This window comes from Sapajus apella, unplaced genomic scaffold (genome assembly GCF_009761245.1).
Source record: "Sapajus apella isolate SASKATOON/1434 unplaced genomic scaffold, GSC_monkey_1.0 scaffold8, whole genome shotgun sequence".
In the NCBI taxonomy this organism is placed as follows: Eukaryota; Metazoa; Chordata; class Mammalia; order Primates; family Cebidae; genus Sapajus; species Sapajus apella.
Window position 1 is genome coordinate 45,966,925 of NW_022436948.1, and position 18,835 is coordinate 45,985,759.

The 18,835-nt window shown below is 38.9% G+C and overlaps 1 protein-coding gene and 1 long non-coding RNA gene across 4 annotated transcripts in view; one reads left to right on the forward strand and one right to left on the reverse strand.

Moving 5' to 3' along the window:
- EPHA6 (EPH receptor A6) overlaps positions 1-18,835 on the forward strand; it is a 970,705-nt gene that overhangs the window by 759,094 nt on the left and 192,776 nt on the right. For all 3 annotated transcript variants that reach the window (XM_032277212.1, XM_032277213.1, XM_032277214.1), the window contains one exon: positions 5,442-5,627. In XM_032277212.1, coding sequence (XP_032133103.1) covers positions 5,442-5,627 — 186 coding nt within the window. The remainder of the gene's footprint in view (positions 1-5,441; positions 5,628-18,835) is intronic.
- LOC116551014 overlaps positions 1-18,835 on the reverse strand; it is a 334,562-nt gene that overhangs the window by 184,885 nt on the left and 130,842 nt on the right. The gene's annotated exons all lie outside the window — the stretch shown is intronic.

An 18,835-nucleotide genomic window follows, 5' to 3' on the forward strand; every position in this document is an offset into this window, starting at 1 on the left:
TGGGTCTGTCTGTTGGACACTAAGGTGCGTGATTCCTCCCGACCCTTTGGTAGGTGCTTTTGGAAGCAGGCTCAAGGACAAGCAGGGCTGTAACTAAGCCCTTTGGAAGATAGGGTTGTTTCTGGGTCTGAAGCTGGGTGTGCAACTGCTGGGTTTGCCACCCAGGCGCAGGTCTGTAGTCTCAAAACAACAGTCCTGGGTGTTGGGCTCCACTAGGGTTTCACAACCTCATACCCCAAACCAAGGGCTCCTACAAAGAGATTATTGTTCATGGATGGGTACAGAATTATTTTTGTTGTGGGGAAGACAAGTGGGTGACCACTGTTCTGCCATCTTGTGTCACCCCCTGGATATCTGTTTTAATTGCTTCCTATTGTGAGGGAAGGATTTCAAACCAAGGGAAATACCTATGGAAAGAGACAAACACACAGACCCTATATTAGGCAGATGAGATTTATGCATATTTATTAATCACATACATTACAGCCCAGAGGAGGGAGACACCAGACACCATGCAAGGCCACATAAGGGTTACATTTGGGAAAAATCATGAATACCACAGGTATGGGATGCAGGTTTTATAGTATCAAGAGGGTAGAGTACTCGTTGATACTCAGGAGGATGTGATTGGCTTGTCTGAATAACTCCACAGGCTGGCAAGGAACTGAAACTTACTTCTCAGGGATGAGGAGGAACTTGACCTGATCTATTTGATTATGCAGGTTCTTCGGCCAGGAAACCTTATTTGTGGAAGCAGAGTAGGGAAGGATACAGTAGGGCTATTTAAATCCCTTTGAGATGCCCTCAGCTATCACAGAAGCCGATAACATTGGGCCTTAATTTTAGGACTTGAACCATAGTGTATTAATGAATCTTAGCTATAGGAAGGGAAGACAAGATATGAGAATAAAGCTATAATTGTTTCTTAAAAGCAGCACTCATTTTAGACGAGTCAGAATTTCTGGTGTTTTTGGGTAGCACAATGACCTTGCCTTTGTCTGTACTTAGACAAAATTATTAAGTGGCCCTACTGCGTCTCATTTCATCATGGTCTCAAAGTAGCCTGAGGTTGGTGTTATTTCCAGCAGGGGAATAAAATAACATATTTCTGAGAGCTGGGCCAGTTTCCAAATCTCAGAGGCTGCTCCTTTTACAGTCAAAAGAGCCTGTTGGTGGTAGCAGGCTAAATTAGATGGGTTGGTCAAGGAAAGTTTTCTGGAAGACGGATATCAAAGCTGAGCCTTTACCACTAATAAGGAGCCATCCACATAGAGAAGAACTGAGGAGAGCACAGACAGGAGAGAGAGGGGGAACATGTGTGGGAGAGCATTCCTATCTGCGGGAAACAGCAAGTATGAGCAAAGAAACATTTCATACCAAGAGGTGTGATGAAAACTATCAGGAGCATGGCTCTTTGCTTCAGTGCTCTCTAGGGGTTGAATATGGAGGAGGTACCAGAATCTCAGAACATGGGAAGTAAACTTTTGGAAAGCCTCAAAGGAATCCTGATGCGGTGGTCCTCCAAGACAGATTTCCCCTCACTGCCTCTGCCCTTCCCTCACAGATTTAGTTCAATTATATAGACTTTGTATGAAAAGTTCAATAGTAATTGATATTTTAATATGACCCTGTATAACATACAACGAAATTGCTTGTCCAAGAATGTTTCATCAGCATCCAGGGAGATAGATGGGGTTGTTAGCTTGTGAATGTGCTGTCAGTGGCAGAAGATCAATTATCCTAGAGAGAATTTTCTTTCCTCTCTGGAAACTAGACTGTAGTGATTTTTCCAGACCATCTAACATATAACATATTTGAGCGGGGTCTCCATTTCTATTTAATAGCGAAGCATTCCTAGGATATGGTTTTATCATTCCAACCATCTGTTCATATCCAGTTCATGCATTTGAACACTATTACAATAGTTGTTTTAAGCCACCATTGCTACCAGTTGGGGATTTAACATACCAACACAGGAAAATATTAACAATGATAAACAACTCAGACAGCAGAGAATAAAGGTTACAAGCATGGACTCTGAAGCCAGATAGCTTAGGCTCAAATGACAACCTTACACTTTCTAGCTGTGTCTTTGTGGGTACGTTACTTCGTTTACCAATAAAGTGGGATAATACCTACCTCAATGGTTTATTGGGAAGGATAAAATATATAGTAATTTCTTAGACCCAGCATAGGATAACGTTATGTAAGACCTAGCTTTGTAATAATGATTACAACTATGTATTGGAAAATTTTTAAAAAAGGTAATTAATACCCTATTCCTATAGTTGAAGAGTTAATTATGTACTGCTCAGTATATATAAATGTTCACAGATCTTACTGAGGAATCATTTTTATCACTTATGGTTCTATATGGGATCTCTACTTTTGCTACAAGGTCAATGACATAATAAATCAGTTTTTAGCAAAATCTGAAACTGCATTTAATTTAAAATAATTTTCCTGTCTGCCTGATATGTCTGATTCATTCAAGCCTACTGTAGATAACAGTTTTAATACATTATGTGACTGAGCTTTTTGGACTTTGCTAAAGAATACACTAAGAGTCTCAGATCTTTAATTGAGGCGACCGTATTTAGTACCACTGAAATAAGTGTGATAACAGCTTGATCATGCAAAGCTTGGCATAAAGACAACACCTGCCTGGTGTTAATAAGATACATGAATTTCAGACAACAGAAAACCAAAGAAAATTAACACTTTGTCTGTCTTGATATAATACCAACAGAGTTCTCATTCGTTCGTGATATTCAAAAGTTTATTTGAATTTCTATGAAATGTGAACCAAAAAAACACGTGGATTGTGGGCTCGTGGCAGGTGAGGGGTTTTAAAATATTGCTGAATCTTTATACATACTATCAGATTTATTAGACAAAATGAAAAAAAAAAGGAAAAATAAATATTTTTTTTTGTTCTGGATATTCATTAGAACAAACCAGGATGAATGATTTGAGGATGAATTTTAAGTATCTTAATAGGCCTGATTGTATTGGACGTTAGTGTAAACGTACATACCCACCTCTTCTCTCAAGGTTCAGTATCTCAGTAGAAATATGTTGAAAATATCTATCAATTGGCATTTTTATGTATAAGAGAAAACCTTTTACTTCTTTCACAAACCTACTTTCATTAAGAAAATAAAAAAAATCTTAATGCAACAGTTATTAAAGGAACAACTTAGTGCAGATTCCATCTTCTGATTATGTCCCCTCAGAGTCTTGAGTCTAAGCTAGGACATTATCAGAGTTTGCACTGGTCACCAAATAGCTTTGACGTGGTATTACCTAAATCATCGTGTTATTACGAGCAGAACTGAAAAACCACAACTTCTTTTTTTTCTTGTGAAGGAAGGAAATTCATCCTCCAACAGTTTCAGAGTATCGTTGTTAAAAAAAAAGACTATTCTTGTGTTTGTTGCCAGGTTCGTACAAGATTTACAAAACCCTAATACCATACACACTGAATTTTCAGTGGTTTTTGTTGGCTTGTATCTTTGCCTGTTTGTTTAATATAAGTAGAATAAATTCTCTTGTTAGACTGCTTTCTATTTCTAATGGACATGTGTACACATAATTGTTTGGACACGAACTTATGCCTTGTTTCCCCACTAGTTATTTATTTATTATTTTATTTATTTTTTTTTTAAGACAGAGTCTTTCTGTTGCCAGGCGCCAGGCTGGAGTGCAGTGGCACAATCTCAGCTCACTGCAACCTCCGCCTCCCGGGTTCAAGCAATTCTCCTGCCTCAGCCTCCCAAGTAGCTGGGACTATAGGCATGTGCCACCATGCCCAGCTAATTTATGTATTTTTTTAGTAGAGATGGGGTTTCACCATGTTGGCCAGGATGGTCTCGATCTGACCTTGTGATCCACCTGCCTCAGCCTCCCAGTAGTTATTTTACATAAAAAATCTTAGTACCTACACCAAAAGGTAGCTAATATTCATGCATAGTCAGCATTTAGCTGGCTGTGATAAACTGTCCAAAGAAAGTAAGGATAATTGAAATCCATTGTACTGCAAAATTTCATTCCATATTCTTTGCTTAAACTTATATTATGTATTACAGTTGGCCATAACTGCTAATAGGCCAACTGAAGATATTTTAATTTTAATTTCTTTCATCCTTCCAAAGATTTTGATAACTTAAAACACTGTATGAATAGTACTTTACAGTTTATAAGCACTTTGACATAAATTGTCACTTTCGATCTTCCCAATATCCTTCTGGGAAAAGAGGTTATAGAATTATGGAAGATTTTATTATTCTCACTTTATATATTAATAAACTGAGAATCAATCATCATGTTCTTAAGGAAATACAGGTAATGAGCTCTAGAAAAGTTAAGAGTCTAGAATTTCAACGTTTGTTGAATGTATTGCATTGCACTGAGAAAATGCATTACCTTTTATCCACAATAATCCCTCCTGTCTCCTTATTGCCCTGTGTCCATGTCATTCTCTCTAAATAGTTTCTGGAACTTTGAATGATTTTCTTCATTTCCTTTACTCCCTTATGCACCCTGTCTTGAATGTCCTTCCTCTCTCAAATACTTAAATCCTGCTCATCTCTCGAGGTCCAGCATAAATAAGTTCCATCCTCTCCAGGAAGTCTTCAGCCCCCACTGTTCTTACTTAACAAATATAGCACTTACAGGAATGTATTCTTAAGTTCTTAAGTGTTTCATTTATGTTCATCTAAATTCTCCTGCCAGATTATAAGCACCTGAAAACAGAGACCAAGTCTTATACTTCTTTGAAACTCACAACATTCTAGCACTGGATATAGATATAATAAATGCTTGCTAAATATTTGGTGATTATCTACCCAATGGAGACAATGCTGAACCATATCCCATCTTCCTTATCTGTATTTCCATCCATGTGGCTTGTGATTTAGCCGGTATAATAATTTACTATAGTAGAGTTCAGTGTGGGTGTTTTCAATATGTTCATACATCAGCTGACCCTAACATTGATTCCTGTCAGTGATGTCCAGTCGTATGACCTAGGAGATCAAATTAACTACAGGTGCCTGATGGATTCCCTGAATAGAGTAAACATTTGGCCCATATATCAGCATTGAGAACAGGAGCAGGATACATTATGCTGTGATTGCATTTCTATAGAATTACATTAGCATTACACATTCTGCTAGTCATAATTTCTCAGCAGATCAGGGATATCTATCAATGGTATTTCCTGTGTTCTATCATATGATAATGCATTCCATTATTCATTATAAGTGTTGAGCAAGCATATTATCCTTATAAACTTAGTTTTTAAGAAAGAAATGTTTACGTGAAAATAACATACTTAACAGTCATTATGTGAAAAATGGATGTCACTGTATGACAGTTTGACTCTTCAGAAACCTAAGTATTTGGTTTAATCAAATAGCCGTTTTTGTTCATATTTTAAGGTGAATTTGGAGAAGTCTGTAGTGGGCGTTTGAAGACACCAGGGAAAAGAGAGATCCCAGTTGCCATTAAAACTTTGAAAGGCGGCCACATGGATCGGCAAAGAAGGGATTTTCTAAGAGAAGCCAGTATCATGGGCCAGTTTGACCATCCAAATATTATTCGCCTAGAAGGTGTTGTCACAAAAAGTAAGTTACTGAGTTTCTTCACTACTTCTTTTATGTACCTGTCTCATTTTTTTAAGAAAAGAAAAAATTTTAATATTAATACCATAGTCATTAAAATAATAACTTAGTACAGATATCATCTTCTGATTATCTCCCCCTCAGAGTCTTGATCCTAGGCTATGACATTATCAGAGTTTGCACTGGTCACCAAACAGCTTTGACATGGTATTGCCTGTAAATCATTGCTAACATAACTTGAAGTAATGAATCAAGAGTAAAGGGTTATGTATTTTTTTTTTGAAATGTCAACATGTTTTTATTATACTTTAAGTTCTGGGGTACATGTGCAGAATGTTCACATTTGTTACATAGGTATACACGTGCCATAGTGGTTTGCTGCATCCATCACCCCATCATCTACATTAGGTATTTCTCCTAATGCTATCCCTCCCCTAAACCCACCCGCTGCTATCCCTCCCCTAGCCCTCCCACCCCCGACAGGCCCCAGTGTGTGATGTTCCCCTCCACGTGTCCATATGTTCTCATTGTTCATCTCCCATTTATGATGAGAACATGTGGTGTTTGGTTTTCTGTTCTTGTGTCAGTTTGCTGAGAATTATTATTTCCAGCTTCATCCATGTTCCTGCAAAGCACATGAACTCTTCCGTTTTTATGGCTACATAGTATTCTGTAGTATATATGTGCCACATTTTCTTTATCTAGTCTATCCTTGATGGACATTTGGGTTGGTTCCAAGTCTTTGCTATTGTGAATAGTGCCACCCTCCACTGTTCCTCCCTATTCTCCCCCAACAGGCTCCAGTGTGTGAGGCTCCCCTCCCTGTGTCCATGAGTTCTCATTGTTCAACACCCGCCTACGAGTGAGAACATGCAGAGTTTGATTTTTTGTTCTTGTGTCAGTTTGCTGAGAATTATGATTTCCAGATTCATCCATGTCCCTACAAAGGACATGAACTCATCAATTTGTATAGCTGCATAGTATTCCATGGTATATATGTGCCACATTTTCCTTGCGCAGTCCATCATTGATGGGCAATTGGGTTGGTTCCAGGTCTTTGCTATTGTAAACGGTGCCACAACGAACATACATGTGCATGTGTCTTTATAATAGAATGATTTATAATCCTTTGGGTACATACCCAGTAATGGGACTGCTGGGTCAAATGGAATTTCTATTTCTAGGTCCTTGAGGAATCGCCACACTGTCTTCCACAATGGTTGAACTAATTTACACTCCCACCAACAGTGTAAAAGTGTTCCTATTTCTCCACATCCTCTCCAGTATCTGTTGTCTCCAGATATTTTAATGATCACCATTCTAACTGGCCTGAGATGGTATCTCAATGTAGTTTTGATTTGCATTTCTCTAATGACCAGTGAAGATGAGCATTTTTTCATATGTTTGTAGGCCCCATAAAGGTCTTCTTTTGAAAACTGTCTGTTCATGAAGGACATGCCCACTTTTGAATGGGTTTGTTTGTTTGTTTTTCTTTTATATCTGTTTTATATCTTGGTAGATTCTGGATATTAGCCCTTTGTCAGATGGGTAAACTGCAAAAATTTTTTCCCATGCTGTTGGTTCCCGATTCACTCTAATGATTGTTTCCTCTGCTGTACAGAAGCTCTGGAGTTTAATTAGATCCCATTTATCTATTTTGGCTTTTGTTGCCAATGCTTTTGGTGTTTTAGTGATGAAGTCCTTGCCTATGCTTCTATCTTGAATGGTTTTTGCCTAGGTTTTCTTCTAGGGTTTTTATGGTGTTAGGCCTTATGTTTAAGTCTTTAATCCATCTGGAGTTAATTTTAGTGTAAGGTGCCAGGAAGGGGTCCAGTTTCTACTTTCTGCACATGGCTTGCCAGTTTTCCCAACACCATTTATTAAACAGGGAATCCTTTCCCCATTGCTTGTTTTTGTCAGGTTTTTGTCAAAGATCAGATGGTTGTAGATGTGTGGCATTGCCTCAGAGGCATCTGTTCTGTTCCATTGGTCTATATCTCTTTTTTGGTATCAGTACAATTCCTCAAGTAAAAATTCTTCTTTCACAGAAATAACAGAAATAAGTTTATTCCTTTGAAAGGAAATGTCTTTTGAAATCCAAAATTAGCCATAAACTCTAAGAAATTGATTGCTATGTATTCACTTTCATTTGAATAATGACAGGGCATAAAATATGATAATATTTCTCATTCTTTATTCACTAAGGATTGTATATATAAAATCCAGTACAGATTTGGCATTTTAAAAATAACTTCAATCCTTGAGAGAGGCATTTTTCTTTCATAAAACATTTATTTTAAAAATCATTTTAAAAATTGAAGCTTTATGTCATATTTGGAAGCAGGAAAGTATAAAAACTTACTAAAGTGATGTCATTGACTCTGTGTCTGAAACTGCTAAGTCCTTCTCACAAGGCATTGTCCAACATGCTACCCAAAATGAGTAGATTACTGACAGCTATGAAAGTTTGTGGCCTTAATGGGGCCTTTCAGCATTCATGACATTGTATAGTTATTTCCCACATTGATTCTGGGCTTTTCTATGTGACAAACCTTGGTCAATGTGACATTAGCAAGTCTGAAGCGAGTGAACGCATCTTACATGTTTGTATGTTGGAGCTTGTCCTCTTGCAGCACACTTTCCCGGAACCCAGTCTCTATGCCTACTGGAGGAAATCCATAAGATGAGGCCACAGGCACTACTGCACTTTTCAAAAGAAGGCATTTATGAGACCTACAAACATATGAAAAAATGCTCATCATCACTGGTCGTTAGAGAAATGCAAATCAAAACCACATTGAGATACCATCTCAGGCCAGTTAGAATGGCGATCATTAAAAAATCTGAGACAACAGATGCTGGAGAGGATATGGAGAAATAGGAGCACTTTTACACTGTTGGTGGGAGTGTAAATTAATTCAACCATTGTGGAAGACAGTGTGGTGATTCCTCAAGGACCTAGAAATAGAAATTCCATTTGACCCAGCAATCCCATTACTGGGTATATACCCAAAGGATTATAAATCGTTCTATTATAAAGACACATGCATGTGCATGTTTATTGTGGGACTGTTTACAAAGCAAAGACCTGGAACCAACCCAAATGCCCATTGATGATAGATTGGACAAGGAAAATGTGGCACATATATATCATGGAATACTATGTAGCCATACAAATTGATGAGTTCGTGTCCTTTGTACGGACATGGATGAATCTGTAAACCATAATTCTCAGCAAACTGACACAAGAACAGAAAAACAAACACTGCCTGTTCTCACTCATAGGCGGGTGTTGAACAATGAGAACTCATGGACACAGGGAGGGGAGCATCACACACTGGGGTCTGCTGGAAGGGACTAGGGAAGGGACAGCCCGGAGTGGGGAGGTTGGGGAGGGATAACAAGGGAAGAAATGCCAGGTATAGGCAACAGAAATGATGGAGGCAGCAAACCACAATTCTATATATGTACCTATGCAACAATCCTGCATGTTTTGCCCATGTACCCCAGAACCTAAAGTGCAATTATATATATATATACATATATATGAAGAGAACTGAGGTGATCCAGCCAATATACACATCTGAACTCCAAGCAGAATGTCAGCACTGAATGCCAGCCTTGTGAGCGAACCATCTCCGTTGTTACAGCTCCACCACCACTGCTGTTAGACAGCTGTAGCTGTGGTCCACATCTTTTGCAGGAAAGGAACCATGCACCTCCATCCCATCAACCCATAAATTTTTAAAGATGATTAAGTTGTTGTTGTTTTAAGCCGCTAAGATTCAGATGGTTTGTTGCACAGAAATAGATAACCAGACAGATGGTCCCCAATTAGAAATCTGCTCCTGCCACTTAAGAATTATGCAGCTATAGGTAAATGATTTAACATCTCTATCCTTTACTTCCCCATCTGTAAAATGGGACAGAAACGACCCCTACTCCACAGGAATGCTGTAAGAATTCAATTTGTAAATGTGTAACACATTTAGCACCCTTTGTGCAGCACGGTAAGCCCCATTAAATAGTAGTCATTGTTTGGAATATATGTCCTAGCACTTTATACATATATGTTACCACTTCATTCTCATAGCCACCCTAATTAATATCATCATCTACATTCTAAGGATGAGGAACGGAGGCCCAGGCAGGTTAATTAACCCACATAAGAACCTTTAACCTATAGTACGTGGCATGACTGATGTTCACAATGAAGTCTGTCTCACTTTAAAGCCCACATTTTTTTCTTTGCTTTTACTATATCCCTTTGAATGAGTTTTATACTTTAATTATCTTATTTGAATTGAACAACATAAATAAATAGCAATATGAATTAAATAACATAATACTGCCTTTCAAAATCGGAAAAATATTCGGGTAGAGTGATATTAATTGCCACTAAAATATAAAATTTGGAAACAGCCAGCTATGTGATAATACCTGGTAAAGATATGACCTAAAAGAGAGAAATAGAGAGAGAGAGAAGAAAGAGATGTCAATTATTTCTTTTGTATGTTCTGACTTCCTTGTTATTAATTTAACATGAACATTTCAAGCTGTTCCGTCTGTTTTATATATTTCTGGCAGGTAAAATATAAAAATATGATGTTAAAGTTGGGTTATGAACCTTTGCACAGCATTTTAAATCACAATTTAAGTATGGTGTTGAAGTTCTCTGTTGTGTGTTTATGCATGAAATATCTGGAAATGAGTGTCCAACCATAAATTAAAAGGTTTAAAAGGTATCATATCTTTATTTTCTCACTTTAATAAATCAAATTATGTCTTTTTCCTGTATTCCTATGTGCTTTATTCACATATTCTCATATGTGAATCACACATCTATCCTGCCCAATCACACACACACACACACACACACACACACACACACACAGACATACACATATAAAAAGGAAAAAAAAAGATGTATATCCCTGTGAAATAGTGGGAATCATTTATCCTACGTCAACTAAATAGGTTTAATAAGATATTCTGTGGTGCTTGCCTGCCTGTTTGAAATAGTTTATCTCACATAAGCATCCAAACAACCAACATGATGGTTGCTTTACAACTCTAAGAATCTCATCTAGAAATGAGACCAGTTACCTCTACTTAGCCACATTTATATGATCTACAAGTCAAGGTTTTTGTTCCATTTCTTAAAAGAAAAAATAAATAAAAATCTCATATCTGTTATAGGAAAGCTGATCGAGAAAGCATAGATTCAGCAAACTGTGAAGTGGCAATCGCCATTATGGCATTAACTTGTAAGAGTGAGTCCCATATAGGGTGGTGTGGAGCTACCAAGGTGAGTGGTAGAGATGGAGAAAGGAATAATCCTCATGAAGATAAGCGGGCATGTTTATATTGTTATCATCTTGACTCAAGTGCTATGGGACTGTTAGGAGAAAGGCAATAAATAAATGAGTGCCTCATTCCCATAAATGCATGGTAATTGTTCCAAGATTACCCTTAAGTAGCTAAGCGATAGCTAGCAATTAATGCTCCCAAAGGACTACCCATTGCCTAAAAGATAATACTGATGAAGATAAAGATGCAGGGTAGGCTTAGAAGGGCATGTTTGTGGCGTATCCAGGGATTCTGAGAAATAAATTCGTAGACTCTCAGTTGAAAGTAATTCAAAATCTAGATCACAATCTTCGTTGGATTATTTTATGAATTCTTAATATGCATACTCTATATCTCATATAGGATTTATCTCTGAGAGACAAGTGTTATAAAGTTCTTGGAAACACTTTGGCTCTCTTTCATATTTGGGTGTTAAACTTGAAAGTTAAATAATTAAAAAGTGTATTGTACAAAAAATGTGTCTGATAAGAGTTGAACCTATTTATTTGATATGTATCACAATTGCATTAACCTGTTAAGATACAAGTGATATAAAAAGAGATTAATTGACCTCTAACCATATACTTAGCACATACTTTTTGTCCAAGAATCAAATAGAAACCATAAGTTAGAGGACAGACTCACTGTCACATTAGTGACATTAGTGGCACAGATAGTAGCAACTTGTAACACACAACATATACACCAATGTCATTAACTACATAACCAACAGAGCAAGAGCTGTGGTTCTATAAAAAGACAAGAACTGCGGCTTAATGCGGAAGAAATACTGTGCAGTAACCTCGCTTCAGAAGACTGGGCCCTGCGGTTTGAATTGATGATGATGGAAGAACCAAAAAGAGAAAAAATGCAGTGCCTACCTCCCAGCTTGGAGGGCAACAGCTAAATGTAGACACGCCAACGGTATCTAAAATAAACCCTAAATCCAGTAAAGAGCAATAGAAGCCAATCAGGGTAGCAAACAAACTCCCAAACATAATTTTATTTCATCAAAAAACATTCCCTAAATATTCCATCAGGCAGTATTGAAGTTATAACAGAAAGTGCTGGGCTTGCTCAAAACCCTCTTGAAATACTCAAGAATATTGTAGGTTCCTTCTGGAGAGACATGGGGGGTCCACATGGCACCTGAATAAGAGAGTAGATTCAAGCCAGCCAAATATATTTTAGTACTTTCACAAAAACTGCTTTTCTGGTCCCAGAATTTTATTTGGCTTGTTAAGTAATAGGCATTCCCCAAAATTTCTACTACTGTATTACTGTATTAGCTATGAGATCTGCTACTCTCCCTGCTTATATTTGGGTCAGTCACATAACCGCTTTGGGCCTTAATTTTCGTACCACACAAAAAAATGTAAAAGTGCAAATTATACTAGAAAACAATTAATGTACTTTTAATACTTTGTGATTCCATTTTGCTTTTAAAAGAAGAGCCATGAGATATTGGTGAGGAAAATTTGTGCCAGTGAGAACTTATCACTCCACCTCCAACTGTATGATAACTTCAGGTGCATACTGATGATCCAGTAAGAAAAGAGAAAACTTCAGGAACAAACAAGCAGTGCCTTCAATAAAGTGTTCAACTTATAAGACGTAAAGTAGAAAAGTTATAGATAAAATTTTTCTGTAACTAAAATCGAGGTGGCGATATGTATAATATACATTACGTGGGATAAAATCTTCTGTATGTCTGATTTTACTAATATACACTAGACTTTTTACCTCTGAGGTTCAGTTCCTCTGCTAGTTAAGGTAAGTTAAAAGTTTGCTGTTTTTTATTCTTCCTCCAACCCCAAGAAACATTTACTGAGCATGAGCAGGTATTAGGCCCTATTACTGATTAAACCTAGTGATAGAGAAAAGAAGACTCTGTGCTCTTGAGAAGTTTATTCATTGGTGCCAGCCAATCCGTTGGGCTCAGCAAATAAATATGTCATTATTTCCCAGTATGGTGTAGCATGTGGTGTTTTGGCTATAATTATTCAATAATTCATTAATTTATTCATTCAGCAAATATTTATTGTGTCCATTTTTCTAGTCACTTTTTTTTTCTGAGAGGGAGTCTCACTCTGTCACCCACATTGGAGTGCAGTGGCACAATCTCGGCTCCCTGCAACCTCCGCCTTCCAGGTTCAAGAGATTCTCCTGCCTCAGCCTCCCACGTAGCTTGGATCACAGGCGAGTGCCACCACGCCTAGTTACTTTTTGTATTTTTAGTAGAGACAGGGTTTCACCATGTTGGCCAGGCTGGCCCTGAACTCCTGACGTCAAGTGATCTGCCTGCCTCGGCCTCCCAAAGTGCTGGGATTGCAGGTGTGAGCCACAGCACCTGGCATCTAGTCCCTGTTAATACAGTAATGAAAAACACAGAACTATCTCCTAGAGGAGACAAAAAGAAATCTAAATATTTAAATATAACTTTAGGTAAAGAGCAAACACCTGGATGCAGGGAGGGAGCAAGCCATGCCTAGGTGTGATAGGGAGTATTCTAGAGAGAGGAAACCACTAGTTCTATACCCTTTTTTTAAGAAAGAATTTGGCATGTTAGAGGAGAGTCAGAAAAGACTGGAGCAAAGTAATAATAGTGTGGATTACGTAGTGAAAGGAGAAACAAGAGGCAGACAGAATATAAGGAGGCTACCGTAGTAATCCAAGTAAAGAATAATGAGAAAATAGAGTCAAGAAGTCAAGAGAGAAAGAAAGGCATAGATTCTAGAACTATTTCCTCAGTTAAATAAGAGACTTTGGTGACTGCTTGATTGTATAGGGGAATGAGGACAATGGGACAGTTTCAAATGGCTTCCAAGTGAATGGTTTCCATAAGTAAAAATATGGAGAGGAAATTCTGGAGAAATAACAGATCTAGAGGGAAAGCGATGAGTTCTTATTTGGACATGCTAAGTTTTAGGTGTCTGGGACATTTAGTTAAAGACTTCCAGGATGCCCCTGGAGGCTGAGTGGGAGTCTGGGCTGCAATTTAAAAATAAGGAGAACTCAATAGATGGGTGATGGTTGTCGTCAAAGTCATCGAAACAATGAGATTACCCAGAAGGTTGAGGAGAACTAACACTGAGAGGCAGACTGAAGAAGAGAAGGTATGAAAAAGACAGAAGGGCAACCTGTAAAGCAAAGGACAGGTTTCTAAGAATGAGAGAGGAGTCAATGGAATAAAATGAGCTGAGAAGCCAACTTGGATAAGGATTGAGAAGCATCCGTTGGATAGGGCAATCAGAGGCACAGCCCATGAAGCATCCTGTGGGAATGGACGTCAGATGGCAGTGGATATAGAGTGAGATGTGTGCACACTACAATCAGATTCAAAGCTGCTAAAATGCAGATCAGATTGTATTGATTCCTTACTTTAATTCCAAATGTTTAGCATTTTAAGTCAATCATTCATCTAAGTCATATTTATGAGCTGCCTAGCTACTGCATACTGGGCACTTTCTCTCTTTCTTTCTTTTCTTTCTTTCTTTCCTTCCTTTTCTTTCCTTCTTTTTCTTTCTTTCTTCCTTTTTCGTTTCTCTCTCTCTCACTCCCTCTCCCTCTCTTTTTTTTTTTTTTTTTGAGACAGAGTCTTCCTCTGTTGCCCAGGCTGCAGTGCAGTGGCAAGATCTGGGCTCACTGCAACCTCTGCCTCCCTGGTTCAAGTGATTCTCCTGCCACAGCCTCCCAAGTAGCTGGGACTACAGGCATATGCCACCATACCCAGCTAATTTTTGTATTTTTAGTAGAGATGGGGTTTCACCATGTTGGCCAGACTGGTCTCAAACTCCTGACCTCAAGTGATCCACCTGCATCGGCCACCTGAAGTGCTGGGACTATAGGCATGAGCTACCACACCCGGTGTTCTGGGCACTCTTCTAGGCATTAGGTGTTCAGTAGTGCAAAGTGCCTGTCCTCCTGTGTCAGGTCCCTGAGTCTCCTCTGGATTCATTGTTCACCATTCTTCTTGAATCCTAAATTGCATTTGGGTTGAATGACAGCGATGTCTCCATACTTGCTCCTTATTTCTCCCAGATTTCTCTTCTTTTTCTAAATCTCCAAGGAGCTGGAAGACAATGTCCCAGGCTAACCCTAAATGGGTACAAAAGTAAGTAAATCTGATATGAAAAGGATGTGGTATCTACATCCTTATAAGACTAGAGTTAGCATTCTTCCTTTATTTTAATGATGTGAGAAGCAAGATTATTTGCCGAGGTGGACAGCAGGACTGAAGACTAATTCCTGACAGCAGGACTTAAGAGTGAGATGTCTCTGAATGTTTGAAGTAGTTCCTGTGAAGAATGTGAAAGAAAGCTGACCAGGAAATATTAGAAAAATTGAGGATATCACTGAGGATCCAGGTACCTGGAGATCATGACAGAACCTGCTGTCCCAAAAGGCACTGGGATTAATTAGAGAAAGAGTTATGGGATGAAGATGGGAAGAGGTGAAATCCAAGTGAGAAGGGAAAAATAGAAGGCAGAAGAAAGACAAGAAAGGGTGATTTTCTGTACTTTCTTCTTCTACCAACCGTTAACACTTTTTGCTGTTGTTCAAGAAAATAAATTATTCTTGTGCAATTTCTAGAGGCTTCATGGAATCTCGGGATATCTACTGTCAAGTGTTTGCCGTTTGGAATTGTAATGTGCACATACTGATAAACAACAAATGAACTAAATGTGATTGTAACAAACAGTGACAAAATGGCATAGCCTGGTGGCCCTGTGTATTCACTCTGTTCAAGCAGGACCAGGGATAATTGGAATCATTGGCTTATTTTCTCTCTTCCAGAGTATGCTTCCTTTTTTATAAGAAAAGAATAAACTCCTGCTATATGCAGGAATAATTTATTGTTGTCCCTCCAGTGTTTAAATATCTGGGTTTTCTCAGGGTCATTCATTCAAATCACCTCCCTAAAATTACCTCTTACCTATTCCCTCCTTCTGTGGTTCTCTACTGCCCTACACCATCATGCTAATTGTTGGGTAGACTGCAATGTATAGTAACAGCTGTGAAAAATCCAGTAACAAGTTTCTCAGTGTGAAGGTATCATTGTAAACTGTAAGAGCCAAAAAGAAAAGAGAATATAAATGCACTTTTATGGATACATAATGTTTCCTTTTAATGACTCTAAATAAAATTGAATAAAGCCATCAAAAGGATGAAATCTTACTCACTTTCAAAAAATAAAAAATTTCTCCCAAATCATTCATGATATGATTTGTTCTGGGTAAAGAGTGTGATAAATCCAAATTTGGGAATGGCTATAGATAAACCCATATTATAGGCATGAATTTGCATCCAGGAATTCAGGAGAATAAGAACCAACCTGCCAGGCTGCAGGATAAGGCAATCAATCATTACTGAGAAATCTTCACCAAGTTTCTAATGGACTTAGGTAGGGCTGGATAAAAACCAGTAAAACTCTTCATCACTGAAAATTTAATGGACCCCCTTTTAAAGCAATTTCTAGTAAAAAAAAAAAAATCCATGAAATTAACAAATGGAAATCTGGTAAGGTCCTCATTTAATCCAATGATGAACTTTTAATGCTAGTTTTATTGTGGTCGCTGCTCCTGTTGTCAGAATGTGTTACTGTGTCATTTTTCAAATTTTCATTTTGGTATAATTTCAGTCTTACAGAAAAAGTGGTAAAAATATTGTAGTTCCCATATAACCTTCAGTAAATTTCTCCCTAATTTTAGTATTTTGTGTAACCATAAGACTATTATCAAAGCCAATAAATAAATATTAACACAGTAGTATTTATTAATTTGTGCAAAACTCATCCGGTTTTTGCCATTAAAACTGTGATGACTTTTGCATCAAACTAAACTAAACTACAGACTTCCATTGAGATTTTGTCAGGTTTTTCACTAATGTCCATTCTTCTGCCCCAGGATCTAGTCCAGGACGCCACACTGTGTTTTGTTATCACATCTCGATAGTATTTTCAAGTCTGTGACAATTCTTCCATTTTTCATTGTCTTTCATGACCTTGAAACCTTTCACATGTACTAGTTGTAAGGTCCCTGGTTCGATCCCGGGTTTCAGCACCCCTTGTAAAGTTTATTCTCTGTAGGTTTATTGCCGAGTTAAAAACAAAGAAATTGAGGCCAGCACAAGAAAATTAGATGCCAATTTATTCAGCTCCCAGGCGAGGTTTTGTGGTCCCGGGGAGAGGGGCCAGGGAAGTTGCACCTCACTCCTCTCAGGAGTGGGGTTTTATAGGGAGTGAAGGCGTTTGATTGGATTTGCAGAAACAGGATGTGGACCGGGTGAGCTGCTATTGGTAGGTAGGTGGGATTTCCAGTGAGCGGGCTAAGTGCTGAGTGCAGAGGGGATTTCCAAGGCGGAGCTAGATGATGGGCATATTCTGATGATGTAATTTTCAAGCAGGGAGGGAGATGGGTGTGTTGGAACTCCCGGTGAGGCATCCAGCCTTACCGAGTCAGTTACTTAGTACACTGCCCCTCAGTTTGGGTGTGTCTTGTTTTCTCATGATTAGATTATGGTCACACATATTTGGCAGGAACATCCCAGAATTTGTGTTTGATTTAATCTTGTGTGGTTTTGGTCATCGAGATCCCTAAATGTGCAAAATCCACTGCACATTTAGTGCAACAAGAGGCCACGTTAAGTGAAAGACCTGGAAACAACACTGAAGGTGTTTAAAGACAAGAAAACTGGAAAATCATCTACCAGGATGGGTGTGTTTGACTGCTTCCGCAGGGCCACGTGCAGCATTGCTCAACGCTGGTGATGAGGGTCAGGGTGTGAAGACTGTCCCTCAGGGCAGCCATGCTCCCAGCTGGGCATGGTGCCATAGCTCAGCCCTCTATCCACTAGACAGACAGGCCCTGAGGTCTCTGTCAGCACCATGATCTTATTCCAAGAACCCACTGTATGCTTACAGGAGTAGGAGCTCCCCAAGGACTTACCTGCTGCAGACAGTCAGGAGGAGGTGGGGTGGGGGACCCGAATATGCCTAGCACAGGCCCCGAGGGCCCGGGGCCAAGGTCAGAGGCTGGATGGTGCATTCCTCCAGGTCAGGATTCCTGGAAGAAGGGCAGTGGGAGGACAGGGCTAAGAAGAAGAACCTGGCTGTCAGGAGGACACCCACGAGATCCCTGGAAACAAACGCAGCAATTATTTTCCACTCCCAAGAGCAAACAGCAAACAACAGTCAAAGGTCCTTCATAAGTAGGCAGGATTTCAACAGTAGGCAGCTGGAAGGAAAATCACTCCAGGGATGGAACAGAATCTGGAAAGGTGGAGAAGAAAAGTTGCTCACCAGTCAGGCATGTCCCATTTCACCATAGCTATGATCTTAAAGAATAAGAACGAAGTGTCAGAATCTGTTAAAAGATCTGCTTCATTGAAGAAGCAAGACTAACAAAACTTAAAAAGGGGCCTATATCAGATGTGAAGAAAGACTTAATGGTTCTGGATTGAAGACCAGACACAGAAGAGTAGCCCTCTCAGCACACTGCTGATCTTGGCCAAAGCAAAATGTTTGTTTACAATGTTGAAATGAAAGGCTGGGGGGCATGGTGGCATGCACCTGTAGTCCCAGCTACTCAGGAGGCTGAGGCAGGAGAATCACTGGAACTCAGGCAGCAGTGGTTGCAGTGCACCAAGATCATGCCACTGCACTCTAACCTGGGTAACAGAGCCAGACTCAGTCTAAAAAACAAAAAAAATTAGGCTGGACCTATCTATGTTGAATTTCCTGCCAGCTCTGGGAGCCTAAAAATTCAACAGTCATTATTCATTGTATATGTGAACGTGAGAGTGAATGGTGAGTCTGTGTTTATGTAAAAGTAGCTGAAGAATTTTGAAAACTCTAGATAAGC